Source organism: Amblyraja radiata, chromosome 14 (genome assembly GCF_010909765.2).
Source record: "Amblyraja radiata isolate CabotCenter1 chromosome 14, sAmbRad1.1.pri, whole genome shotgun sequence".
Classification (NCBI taxonomy): Eukaryota; Metazoa; Chordata; class Chondrichthyes; order Rajiformes; family Rajidae; genus Amblyraja; species Amblyraja radiata.
The window spans coordinates 24,788,609-24,800,761 of NC_045969.1; the positions used below are offsets into that span (position 1 = coordinate 24,788,609).

General features: G+C 44.5%; 1 protein-coding gene across 7 annotated transcripts in view; it reads right to left on the reverse strand.

Moving 5' to 3' along the window:
- fndc3a (fibronectin type III domain containing 3A) overlaps positions 1-12,153 on the reverse strand; it is a 160,027-nt gene that overhangs the window by 62,258 nt on the left and 85,616 nt on the right. For 4 of the 7 annotated variants that reach the window (XM_033032826.1, XM_033032824.1, XM_033032825.1 and 1 more), the window contains 3 exons: positions 10,377-10,593; positions 2,861-3,136; positions 834-895 (listed from right to left, as the gene is read on the reverse strand). In XM_033032826.1, the coding sequence (XP_032888717.1) occupies positions 834-895; positions 2,861-3,136; positions 10,377-10,593 (555 nt within the window). The remainder of the gene's footprint in view (positions 1-833; positions 896-2,860; positions 3,137-10,376; positions 10,594-12,153) is intronic. The other 3 variants (XM_033032829.1, XM_033032827.1, XM_033032828.1) reach the window with 3 other exon arrangements.

Sequence of the window (12,153 nt, forward strand, 5' to 3'; positions counted from 1 at the left end):
GCGGAGTCCCCATCTCCACGTGCTGGCATTGAAATGCCCAACTCCAGTACAAAGTCTGTTGAGCTTCACCCATGCTCCTCTGGGGAGGTCAGACCCGGGACAGCTTTTATCTGGTGAAGAGATGTAGCTGTGCAATTGAGATGAGGTTGCCTTCCACTCCTGTGACCACTTGGTGGCTATCCAGTGTGGTTTTGTCTCAGTTGGCTGGATTGATGCCAGGAGTTGTTTTCTATGTGGAGCAAAGGGGTGACGGGACTTCAGTCGGGATGACCTCTGCTCTCTGCTGATAGCCTGATGGAGGAGGTGATCTGGGTCCATGACACGACGAGATAGTGCCAGAGTTGCTGCTTGCCTTCGGATCCCTGCAGGTGGAATGCCTGCAAGTACAGGGAGCTGTCTATCCATTTTCCTTCACAGATGCTGCCTGACCCAGTGTGTTCCTCCAACAGTTTGATTTTTACTCAGCAAAAAGTGTGTGGCAACAATCCATCATAAGTAGAGTGTGGGAGATGGGCAGACACTTTTTAAAATTCACTTTTGATTTCTTGTGATATTAGCTAGCACTCATGCTTAAATCATATTTATTAAATTATTTATATTCAGTTATTGCAACTGGAGCAAAATTAAGCAGAATGTTTTTAGTGGCTTTCTATTCATAAATATATCTTTAATTATGCATCCATTTCATGATAGCCTGCAAAAAAGAGTTTCAATGACTGATGGCTTGCAAAGTTTGTTCCAAGAACTAGAACTGCACATGAAATCAAAGAAACACAAAAATCTTAAATGTTGATTTCTCCATCCAACATAGTGCTCTCTAAAAGATCACATACCATTGGTTTGCTAACACTGGACAGCACTGCTTCAATAACTTTTTTGTCTGCATCTTCATCTGCTGAACAAAAAACGTACATTAGCATGGTAAGTTTCATATTATTTTGGCACTGTGGAAACAATAGCAATGCAGTAGCTCAAATTAACCATTACACGGTAAAATAAAGAATGGCAATGATTTTATGATGATTTCCTAATAGCAGTACCAACCTGGTCTTTGGTCTTCTATTTAAATGGCAAGTAAATTAATCATGTTTTTGAATAAAATACATTTTGTTCTTTCTTGCCTGACCTTAAGTAGATCAAGCTACTATACTTCATCTCGTATGTCAACCAAGTAGGTATGTTTTACATGGAGAGAATATAGTGGAAAACTTTCAGTGGAGCCATATCTGGTTTTGAAAGGTTAAATTACAGGGGTGTATTGCATTTCTGTGAGGTTTAAAGGTTTAGATACACTCTAATTGAAGGGGATAGATAAAAGATTCCAATAAATTAGCACATAATTATTGGTTTCGACATAAATACATTTTCTTCCAAATTTGCATTCATAATTGAGAGCCATGAGATCCAAGTCTTCATTATTTTCCACAAATCTCGGGTGAAACATGCCTAGCCACCACTCAAGGGCACTGCTGATTACTTTTAAAAATATGTTGAAAATAGGCTTGTATGATTGCTATACAAGAATTAAACGTAGTCCCTCATATTTTCAAATATGGTGAGGTACAATAGAAATGTAACAATATAAACAAAAACACCTAAGTATGCTCAGAGGTAGAAATGGAATAATGGTCAATCTTCATAGGCATTAATTCACTGAAAAAAAAAGCTTTCACCAAGTTCAGGTGAAAACCACAATGAGGCAAAACATGGTAATATTGTGAACAGCAATTAGGGTAGTAATAGACTGCATGAGACACAAACCGGCTAGCAGAACATGAGATCAAATGCAACATTATGCAGGAATACGTGATAAATTTTATCAGGAAGAAAGACAATAGAAACTTCTGAAGGAACAGACAAGGAAATGTGAATGTGTGCATAAATCTCTGAAAGCAAATAAGATAATTTGAGAGTATTGTTAGAATGGACTCGCGGGTTAGCACCAGCAGATGTCAGACAGTCCATGGTTAGGAGTGAATCCAAGTCAGTGAAGTTGTGAGGCCCTGAGGCGTGGAGGCTTTGCTAGTAATGTTTCAGGAATGAGGATTTCCAAGAGGATTGACAAATGGTAAATAGATAAACCTGTTACATTAACAAATGATTCAAGAACCAAATGGTACACATAATTGAAGTGTAAATCAAAGATATGGGAATGGGAAATGTGAGGAGATTTAAATTTAAATTGCAGAGTGTGGCAATGAGTTGGAATACGCTGTATCCACTGAAACACTCAATCAAATCTTTTTTCATCTGGAACACTGTCTTTAAGGGTGGTGGCAAAAGAATCAACCAGGGTTTCAAAAAAATAATTTGCTGGGCTGAGGGCTAGGCCAAAGGAATGGGACTGATTGGACAGAATGGCAAGGAGACAATGACCAGGTCATCTGCTTGGTAGCTCATAACATTTCAATGATAATGACATCCAAAGAATTAGGAAAGTGTAATACAACTCATGCTCTGGGCACCATCAGTCCATATTTGAGAATATTAAGAAACTGCTCACAATTAAACGCAAGAGCAGATTTTCATCAAAACTCTATATAACATGAATACAGGAAAATGGCCCAAGATTAAAGATTCCTTACAAAAGGTATCAGAGAATATTGGAAATACAAACTATTAAATTCCAAGCATCTCGTATTTGCATTATAACATTCCTTTAGCATTTCCAGAAATACATTTCTACTACCAAAATTATCCATAGGCATGCTTTAATGTTCTAAGGGAATTCTCACGTGAATCATCTAATTGCTAATGGGAAATTTGATTCGTGGTACTTAAGAACATGAGTTGGCTTACCAATTCATTAAGTACAGAATATAATTTGAAATAGACTGTAAACAAACATACAAAAACATACCAGACATTTTTGCATCTTTTTCAGGTGTACCTTCTTTTTCATCATCCTGTTTATTCTTCTCTATTCCTATACATTTTTCAAGGATACCTTGTTCATTCTGTTCACTGGTAAGAGACACAAAATGGCACTTATGGGGAGAAGATGATGGGCTGCTAATTTTGTCTTTTGACCCATTAGCTTGTCTTTCTTTCAGTTTCTTTTGTAAGCGATCATATGCTTTGCTAGTCCTTTCATCTCTGTGGATATAGTTGGACCTTCCATGAGCGGGATGAGATTCTGTAAGGCAATATAAAAAGTCATCAATATTTTAGGAGAATTTTTCAAAGTGATTAGAAGGACAAAGTGCATAATAACCATATAATATAACCATATAACAATTACAGCACGGAAACAGGCCATCTCGACCCCTCTAGTCCGTGCCGAACACATAATCTCCCCTAGTCCCATATACCTGCGCTCAGACCATAACCCTCCATTCCTTTCCCATCCATATAACTATCCAATTTATTTTTAAATGATAAAAACGAACCTGCCTCCACCACCTTCACTGGAAGCTCATTCCACACAGCTACCACTCTCTGAGTAAAGAAGTTCCCCCTCATGTTACCCCTAAACTTCAGTCCCTTAATTCTCAAGTCATGTCCCCTTGTTTGAATCTTCCCTACTCTCAGTGGGAAAAGCTTTTCCACGTCAACTCTGTCTATCCCTCTCATCATTTTAAAAACCTCTATCAAGTCCCCCCTTAACCTTCTGCGCTCCAAAGAATAAAGCCCTAACTTGTTCAACCTTTCTCTGTAACTTAGTTGCTGAAACCCAGGCAACATTCTAGTAAATCTCCTCTGTACTCTCTCTATTTTGTTGACATCCTTCCTATAATTAGGCGACCAAAATTGTACACCATACTCCAGAATTGGCCTCACCAATGCCTTGTACAATTTTAACATTACATCCCAACTTCTATACTCAATGCTCTGATTTATAAAGGCCAGCACACCAAAAGCTTTCTTTACCACCCTATCTACATGAGATTCCACTTTCATGGAGCTGTGCACAGTTATTCCCAGATCCCTCTGTTCACCTACATTCTTCAATTCCCTACCATTTACCATGTACGTCCTATTTTGATTTGTCCTGCCAAGATGTAGCACCTCACACTTATCAGCATTAAACTCCATCTGCCATCTTTCAGCCCACTCTTCCAACTGGCATAAATCTCTCTGTAGACTTTGAAACTCTTCTTCATTACCCGCAACCCCACCTATCTTAGTATCATCTGCATACTTACTAATCCAATTTACCACACCATCGTCCAGATCATTGATGTACATGACAAACAACAGTGGACCCAACACAGATCCCTGTGGCACCCCACTCGTCACTGGCCTCCAACCTGACAAACAACCATCCACCATTACTCTCTGGCATCTCCCATTCAGCCACTGTTGAATCCATCTTGCTATTCCACCATTAATACCCAACCATTGAACCTTCTTAACCAACCTTCCATGAGGAACCTTGTCAAAGGCCTTACTGAAGTCCATATACACAACATCCACTGCTTTACCCTCATCAATTTCCCGAGTAACATCTTCAAAAAATTCAAGAAGATTAGTTAAACATGACCTTCCAGGCACAAATCCATGTTGACTGTTCCTAATCAGACCCTGTTTATCCAGATGCTTATATATATTATCTCTTAGTATTCTTTCCATTAATTTGCCCACCACTGACGTCAAACTAATAGGTCTATAATTGCTAGGTTTACTCTTAGACCCCTTTTTAAACAATGGAACAACATGCGCAGTACGCCAATCCTCCGGCACTATTCCCGTTTCTAATGACATTTGAAATATTTCTGCCATAGCCCCTGCTATTTCTATACTAACTTCCCTCAATGTCCTAGGGAATATCCTGTCCGGACCTGGAGACTTATCCACTTTTATATTTTTCAAAAGTGTCAGTACTTCCTCTTCTTTGATCCTCATAGTTTCCATAGCTACTCTACTTGTTTCCCTTACCTCACATAATTCAATATCCTTCTCCTTGGTGAATACCGAAGAAAAGAAACTGTTCAATATCTCCCCCATCTCTTTTGGCTCTGCAGATAGTTGGCCACTCTGACTCTAATGGACCAATTTTATCCCTTGTTATCCTTTTGCTATTAATATAGCGGTAGAAACCCTTCGGATTTACTTTTACCTTACTTGCCAAAGCAACCTCATATCTTCTTTTAGCTTTTCTAATTTCTTTCTTAAGATTCTTTTTACATTCTTTATACTCCTCAAGCACCTCATTTACTCCATGCTGCCTATAACTATTGTAGATATCCCTCTTTTTCCGAACCAAGTGTCCAATTTCCCTTGAAAACCATGGCTCTTTACAATTTTTACGATTTCCTTTCAACCGAACAGGGACATAAAGATTCTGTACTCTTAAAATTTCACCTTTAAATGTACTCCATTTCTCTTCCACATCTTTCCCATAAAACAAACTGTCCCAATTTACTCCTTTTAAATCCTTTCGCATCTCCTCAAAGTTAGCCTTTCTCCAATCAAAAATCTCAACCCTAGGTCCAGTTTTGTCCCTCTCCATAATTATATTGAAACTAATGGTATTGTGATCACTGGACCCGAACTGTTCCCCAAAGCATACCTCTGCCACCTGACCCATCTCATTTCCTAACAGGAGGTCCAGTACCGCCCCTTCTCTAGTAGGTACTTCTATATATTGTTGCAAAAAACTATCCTGCACACATTTTACAAACTCCAACCCATCCAGCCCATTTACAGAATGTGTTTCCCAGTCTATGTGTGGAAAATTGAAATCTCCCACAATCACTACCTTGTGCTTACTACTAATATCTGCAATCTCCTTACATATTTGCTCTTCCAATTCTCGCTCCCCATTTGGCGGTCTATAATACACCCCTATAAGTGTTGCTACCCCTTTCCCATTTCTCAGTTCCACCCAAATAGCCTCCCTAGACGAGCCCTCTAATCTATCCTGCCAAAGCACTGCTGTAATATCTTCCCTGATAAGCAATGCAACACCTCCACCTCTTGCCCCTCCAATTCTATCACACCTGAAGCAACGAAATCCTGGAATATTTAGTTTCCAATCACAGCCCTCCTGCAACCATGTTTCACTGATCGCCACAACATCATACTTCCAGGTGTCAATCCAGGCTCTAAGTTCATCCACTTTTCTTACAATGCTCCTAGCATTAAAATATACACATTTAAGAAACCCACCCTCTCTTATTCTCTGATTATTTTCTTTTTCTTCTCTCTCCCCTACATTTTGGGTCAGAGTGCTACCATTCTCTGCCCCCTGCTTCACACACTGACTGCTAGCTTTCCCAATTTGAGTCCCTCCCCCCAACCATACTAGTTTAAAGTCTCCCCAGTAGCCTTTGCAAATCTCCCCGCCAGGATATTGGTCCCCCTTGAGTTCAAGTGCAACCCGTCCTTTCTGTACAGGTCGCACCTTCCCCAAAAGAGGTCCCAATGATCCAGAAACTTGAATCCATACCCACTGCACCAGTCCCTCATCCACGCATTTATCCAATACATAATGTAGTGTGTGTGTGTGTGTGTACAGAATTTTGCCTTTGCTACGTCTCCTCGAAAACCAGACACAAAAACGCGGAGATTTTTACAATTTTGGTAGGGATTTAACATGTTCAGAAATCCACTCCTCTAGATTTCATCAATTATTTCCCCAGATTTTGAATAAAATTGTTCACAAAACAACAACAAAAATTTAAAATCAAACTGCTGCATGAGTTACTGCCACCTCACAGATGTCCAATCACAATGGATCTCATTTACATATATGACATCACAATGGGACAGGTGTGGGAGATTGGAACCTTCACGTGGCCCCACTAAAATCAAACTGCTGCATGAGTCACAGTGCCATCTCACAGATATCACAATGGGACAGGGGACAGGAGAGAGAGAGAAGCGGTTTCTGACTGGTATGAGCACGCGGGGCTTCACGAGCTGTGCCAACAGTGATGAGAAAATTCAGCGCGTGAGCCTTTGGCGGAACGGAGCTATTTCCGGAACGGGGTGTGTTATTTTGCATGTGAAACGTATCTCCTCGAAAACCAGACGAAGAACTCAATTTTTTAAATATAAACGCTGCTCACCAGCTGCTGACGTCACAATGCCCACATGCCGACCAATCCAGGCCCACCTGCCTCCAGGCCCCGCCCCCTCGCCGCTGTGGATTAAATTGCGCAGAAAGATCGAGAAAGTTCTGCAGAACAAACATTCTACAGCTCGGTTCCGCTATAGCTTCTTTGTTCTACAGATCTCGGGGCAGCGACTCCTCACGCGCTGAATCTTCTCCGCATAAGTTCTCCTCATACAGCTCCGTTCCGCGAAAGGACACGCGCTGAATTTTCTCATCACTGTTGGCACAGCTCGTGAAGCCCCGCGCGCTCATTCCAGCTGTGGGTTTCCAGAGTCAGAAGCCGCTACTCTCTCTCTCTTGTCATTTGGCAGCCCGGCTCCCCTCCACCCCCCCCCCCCCTCACCTCATCCCCTCTCCTTCCTCCCTCTCTCTACCAAAGATCCTCTACACGATCGTCCCCCCGTCCTGGCTCTGTCACGCTGGCGGAAACCACGGTCGGCTGGTCCCCCCGCTGCTTTTCACCGCCCTCAAATCACTCCGTGCCTCGTGCTCGGGCTGCCGCCCCGCACCTCTCCTCTCTCTCTATCTCCCCCCCTCTCTCTCTCTATCCCCCTCTATCTCTCCCTCCCCCCTCTCCCCCTCTCTCTCTCCCCCCTTTCTTTCTCCCCCTCCCCTCCCTCTCTCTCTCCCCCCTTCCTCTCCCCCAACCCCCCCTCCCCTAAACTCCATCCCCCCCTCCACCCCCTTCCTTCCACCTCCACCCTCCCTTCCCCCCACCTCTCCCCCTCCCTTCCCACCCCCTCTCCCCCTTCCCCCCACCCTCTCTTCCCCTCCTCCCATTTCTCTCTCCCCTCCTCCCACCCTCCGTCTCCTCCTCCCCTCCACCCACCCCCTCTGTCTCCTGCCCTTCTGTCTCTGCCTCTCTCTCTGTCTCTCCCCATTCTCTCTCTGCCCTCACTCTCTACCCCCCCCCCCCCCATCCCCTTCCCTCTCTAGACGCGCCTGCGAGTTGGGGGCTACGTGTCAGTGTATAGGGCGGTTATGGGGTAAAAGGATCAAATTAATAATATTAATATAATACCAAGGGGGGTAGTTAGTGTGTGTGTGGGGGTGGTTAGTGTGTGTGACGGTGCATGCCGCCCTGCCCGCCCACAAACACGCGTTGAGGGAACAGACCCAACGGGTCTGCACTTGGTCTAGTATATCTCCTGTGATCTCCTGTGACCTGTATCTCCTGTGATCTCCTATGATGTAACAGGTATGGAATACATATATTTAGTAAACAATTCCCTTTGAGGCAATAATTTCAGCAGTGTTCAACTCTTTTTTCTATTTTTGTTTTCCACACAACTGGAATTGTCATTGACAAATACTAATGCTTCAGTGGTCTATCTAGCAGAGTTCTGACTGGCACCAAATAGCTTAAACATATGTTGAGCAGGGTATCCTGATACAGGTGCACAACCTTTTATCCGAAAGCCTTGGGACCAGACACTTTTCGTAATTCAGAATTTGTCGGTCTTCGGAATGGAAATTTTTTAGCGTAGATTTTAATGGCTGGCTCAGTGGTAGAGTGCTCGGCTCATATCCGCAAGGTCGCGAGTTTGCGCCTTGATCCTGGCAGTTACTCGATCGCGAGTTTGAGTCTTCAATGTCGTTTTTTCTTGCAGAATAAATGTTTGTATGAAATACAGTGTAGGAGAAGTGTACTGACTGTGTGGGCAGAACTTTGGAAGTGATTGCCCACCAGTCTAAAAAGCCGCTGTGTCCCCCTGTCCCTGGGATAGCAGGGGGCGATCAAACAGCACAATACCCCCCTCCCCCTCCAACTCCAGAGGAATCCGCTCCCCGATGGGCCGTTACCAAAGATCATAGGGGAGCTCCTCTATGATCTTTGGCCGCTACAGCGACAAGTGGCAGTTCGCCCACAGCCCGAGCTACGCCCCCTCATCCGCCACCCCAAGAACAAGACGTACCTTGCACACCATCAGCTTCTGCCCCTACGTGTTCCTCTGGAGTTGGAGCGGGGCTGGGCTGGAGTTGCTGCTGGCTGTGGGTCTCTGGGATCTCCGTGCTTGCAGTGGGCCTGGGGGTCGGTGGGCGGCGGTGGGAGCTGTGGACCTACGGACCTACCTCCGTGGAGCTAGCCAGCTTCGGAGCGTGGAGAGCTGCGGGGGCGAGCTGCTGCGACCCGACTCCGGTGGATGGTGACACCGGGAGCTCGCGGGTCTCCGGTGGGAGACTGCTTTGCGGGGCACCGGCAGCGGCGACTTCTCCTGCCCGAATTACGGGGTTGAGAGCAAACATCATAGAGGTTGAGAGTGACCTGGAGGGGGGCCTTACAACGCCCGGCGCGGCTGTAAATTGCCGCGGACTTGCTAGCGCCCGCCGGGGGCTCCAACATCAAGACCGGGGCAGGGCCCTACATCTCCCGGCCTGGCTTTGAGTGGCCGCTCCCCGATGGGCCCCTACGACGCCCCGAGCTGCGCCCCGTCATCCGCAACCCAGGTTCCTCTGTAGTTGGAGTGGGGCTGGGCTGGGCTGCTGTTGGCTGTGGGTCTCTGGGATCTCCGTGCTTGCGGTGGGCCTGGTGGTCGGTGTCCAATTGGTCCTGACACGGTCCTGCGAAATCGCCGACGTGAAGACAGTGCAAAGCCCCCGCGCCGGTGCAATGGGCGGGGAGCTGGAGAGGGGAGGGAAGGGGTCACACACATGGCCGGGAAGCAGAGGGGTGTAGGTGGGGTGAAACTGAAGGGAGCGACAATCTGCTGCTGCCTGCCCCGCTGAGTTAAAAAGTTCCCACGCAAGACTCACGAAACACTGTGTATCGTGAGTCTACCGTGGGAACTTTTTAATTCAGCGGGCAGGCAGCAGCATATTGTCAATTATTAACCCTCCCGCGCAATATACCCTCATCTTCTCTTTTATGAATGGGGATTTAGTTCCCCTTTCTTCGAGGACCGACCGGAGGTTCCGCTGTCACCTCTGCGGGCCGCCCTCGGTGAACGTTTTCAAGGACCTTTCTTCAAGGACCGAAAAAATGGCCGCTATTCGGAGGTTTTCGTTATTTGGATCTTCGGATAAAAGGTTGTGCACCTGTAATACAAATCAAAAACCCTCCACGCACTCTGTGAAAGCTGGCCACCTTTACGCATAGAAAAATGCACGTCTTTTAAAAATGAGCTAGCTATAATTTTTTCCCTAAGAAAAAATTGTTATTTTAAGTCAAATTAACAGAGTGAAGGCAAATTAACATCAGATACCAAACCAGCCAAGATTGTTTTTGTTAAAATGTAGCAATTTGAGAAGTGCATTGGTTGAATATGTGCAGATTTTCCAAATGATACAACGATTTACAAAATTTAACAATGCTTACCTTGATCTGCATACGAATGTGGAGGATGATGTTGTGGAACATATTGTGTAGCAACATCACCTGGTCCTGTAGAGTACATCTGATGATGTTGTAGGACAGGTGGATGAAGAAATGTAGGCATATATGGATGTGGATGTATTGGTGGATGACTGCCAGGGTGAAATTCTGGCTGTTGAGGTAACACCAGCACCCTTCGAACACCATTTTCTTCAATAACCTGCACAACTCAAAACAGAATTACAAATTGATTAGCCCTGTTTAAAACTTGTAGGTTCAGGGCAAGCCGAGATTTGTTTATGCCTAACTCTTCCAGTTGACTGTGCCTGAACCCCTCTGTCAGTGGTCACCAACTTCCTGACAGACTGGAAGTAGCATGTGAGGCTGGGAAAGCACATCTCAGATAAGCTGACCCTCAGCATAGGAGCACCGCAAGGCTGCGTACTCTCCCCTCTCCTTTACTCTTTCTACACCAACGACTGCACCACACTCTGTCAAGCTTCTCAAGTTGTGGACGACACACACTTATTGGACTGATCCAGGATGGGGAGAAAACTGCCTAGACAGGAAGTGACAGCTGGCATCCCTGTGCCATTGCAACAACCTGGAGCTCAATGCTCTTAAATCAGTGGAATTGATTGTGAACTTTAGGAGAGCTCCCCCTCCCCCCACTCACCATCAACAACACCACAGTCACATCTGTGAAGTCATTTAAGTTCCTTGGAACCATCATCTCCAGGGACCTTAAATGGGAGGCCACATCAACTCCACAGTCAAAAAGGCCCAACAGAGAATGTACTTCCTGCGGCAGCTGAGAAAACACAACCTGCCACAGGCAATGATGGTCCAGTTTTACACTGCCATCATAGAATCTGTCCTCACCTTCTCCATCATGGTCTTGTTTGGCTCTGCCACCAAGCATGACATCCAGAGGCTGCAACGCATCGTTCGATCAGCCGAAAAGGATGTTGGCTGCAACCTTCCCCCCATCGACGAACTGTACATTGCAAGGGCCAGGAAGCGAGCGGGTAAGATCATCTCTGACCCCTCTCATCCTGGCCACAAACTCTTTGAAGCATTTCCCTCTGGAAGGCGACTCCGGACTGTAAAAGCCGCCGCAACCAGATTAAAAACAGCTTTTTTCCCCATGAGCAGTAGCTCTACTCAACAACCAAAAGAATGTAGCCTGCTTTGCTCTGGTATTTTATTTCCTTGTATGTATACATACTTGGCTAATAAAATTTATTCAATTCAATTCAACTCAACTTTCCTCAATTCACGATGTTTTCCGTAGTCCAGGCAGATTCAAGATTACAAATCTAAAAAATGTATTAATTACTATATTAAGGGCATCTATTATAAAACGTGGGACTAATTTTCCCACTCACAAGATCATTATGGCTAAGACAATACACTTTACCGTAAAAGTCATCCATTTATTTCTCATCAGAACTAACATTGATTCTGACAATAGAGCACATACGTCACATAACTGTACACATAATCCAGTAATCCATAAAAAATTCTGAAAAAATACTATCCATAACATGCAACATTTATCCCATTAATGAGATTTTCAAAGATATTAATAAAAGTCTGTGACAATTAATGAGATAAACTAAAATAAACTTCACTTTTCCCAATCCAAGAGCAATTGAAACTTGACAACTTTTCAATTTAATGCAAGTTTTCCTAACATACAACCGTATCCAATTATGAATCACTTGGTATACTTGCATACTGCTTGACAGAATAAATGCATCACTGACAATTCCTGGGA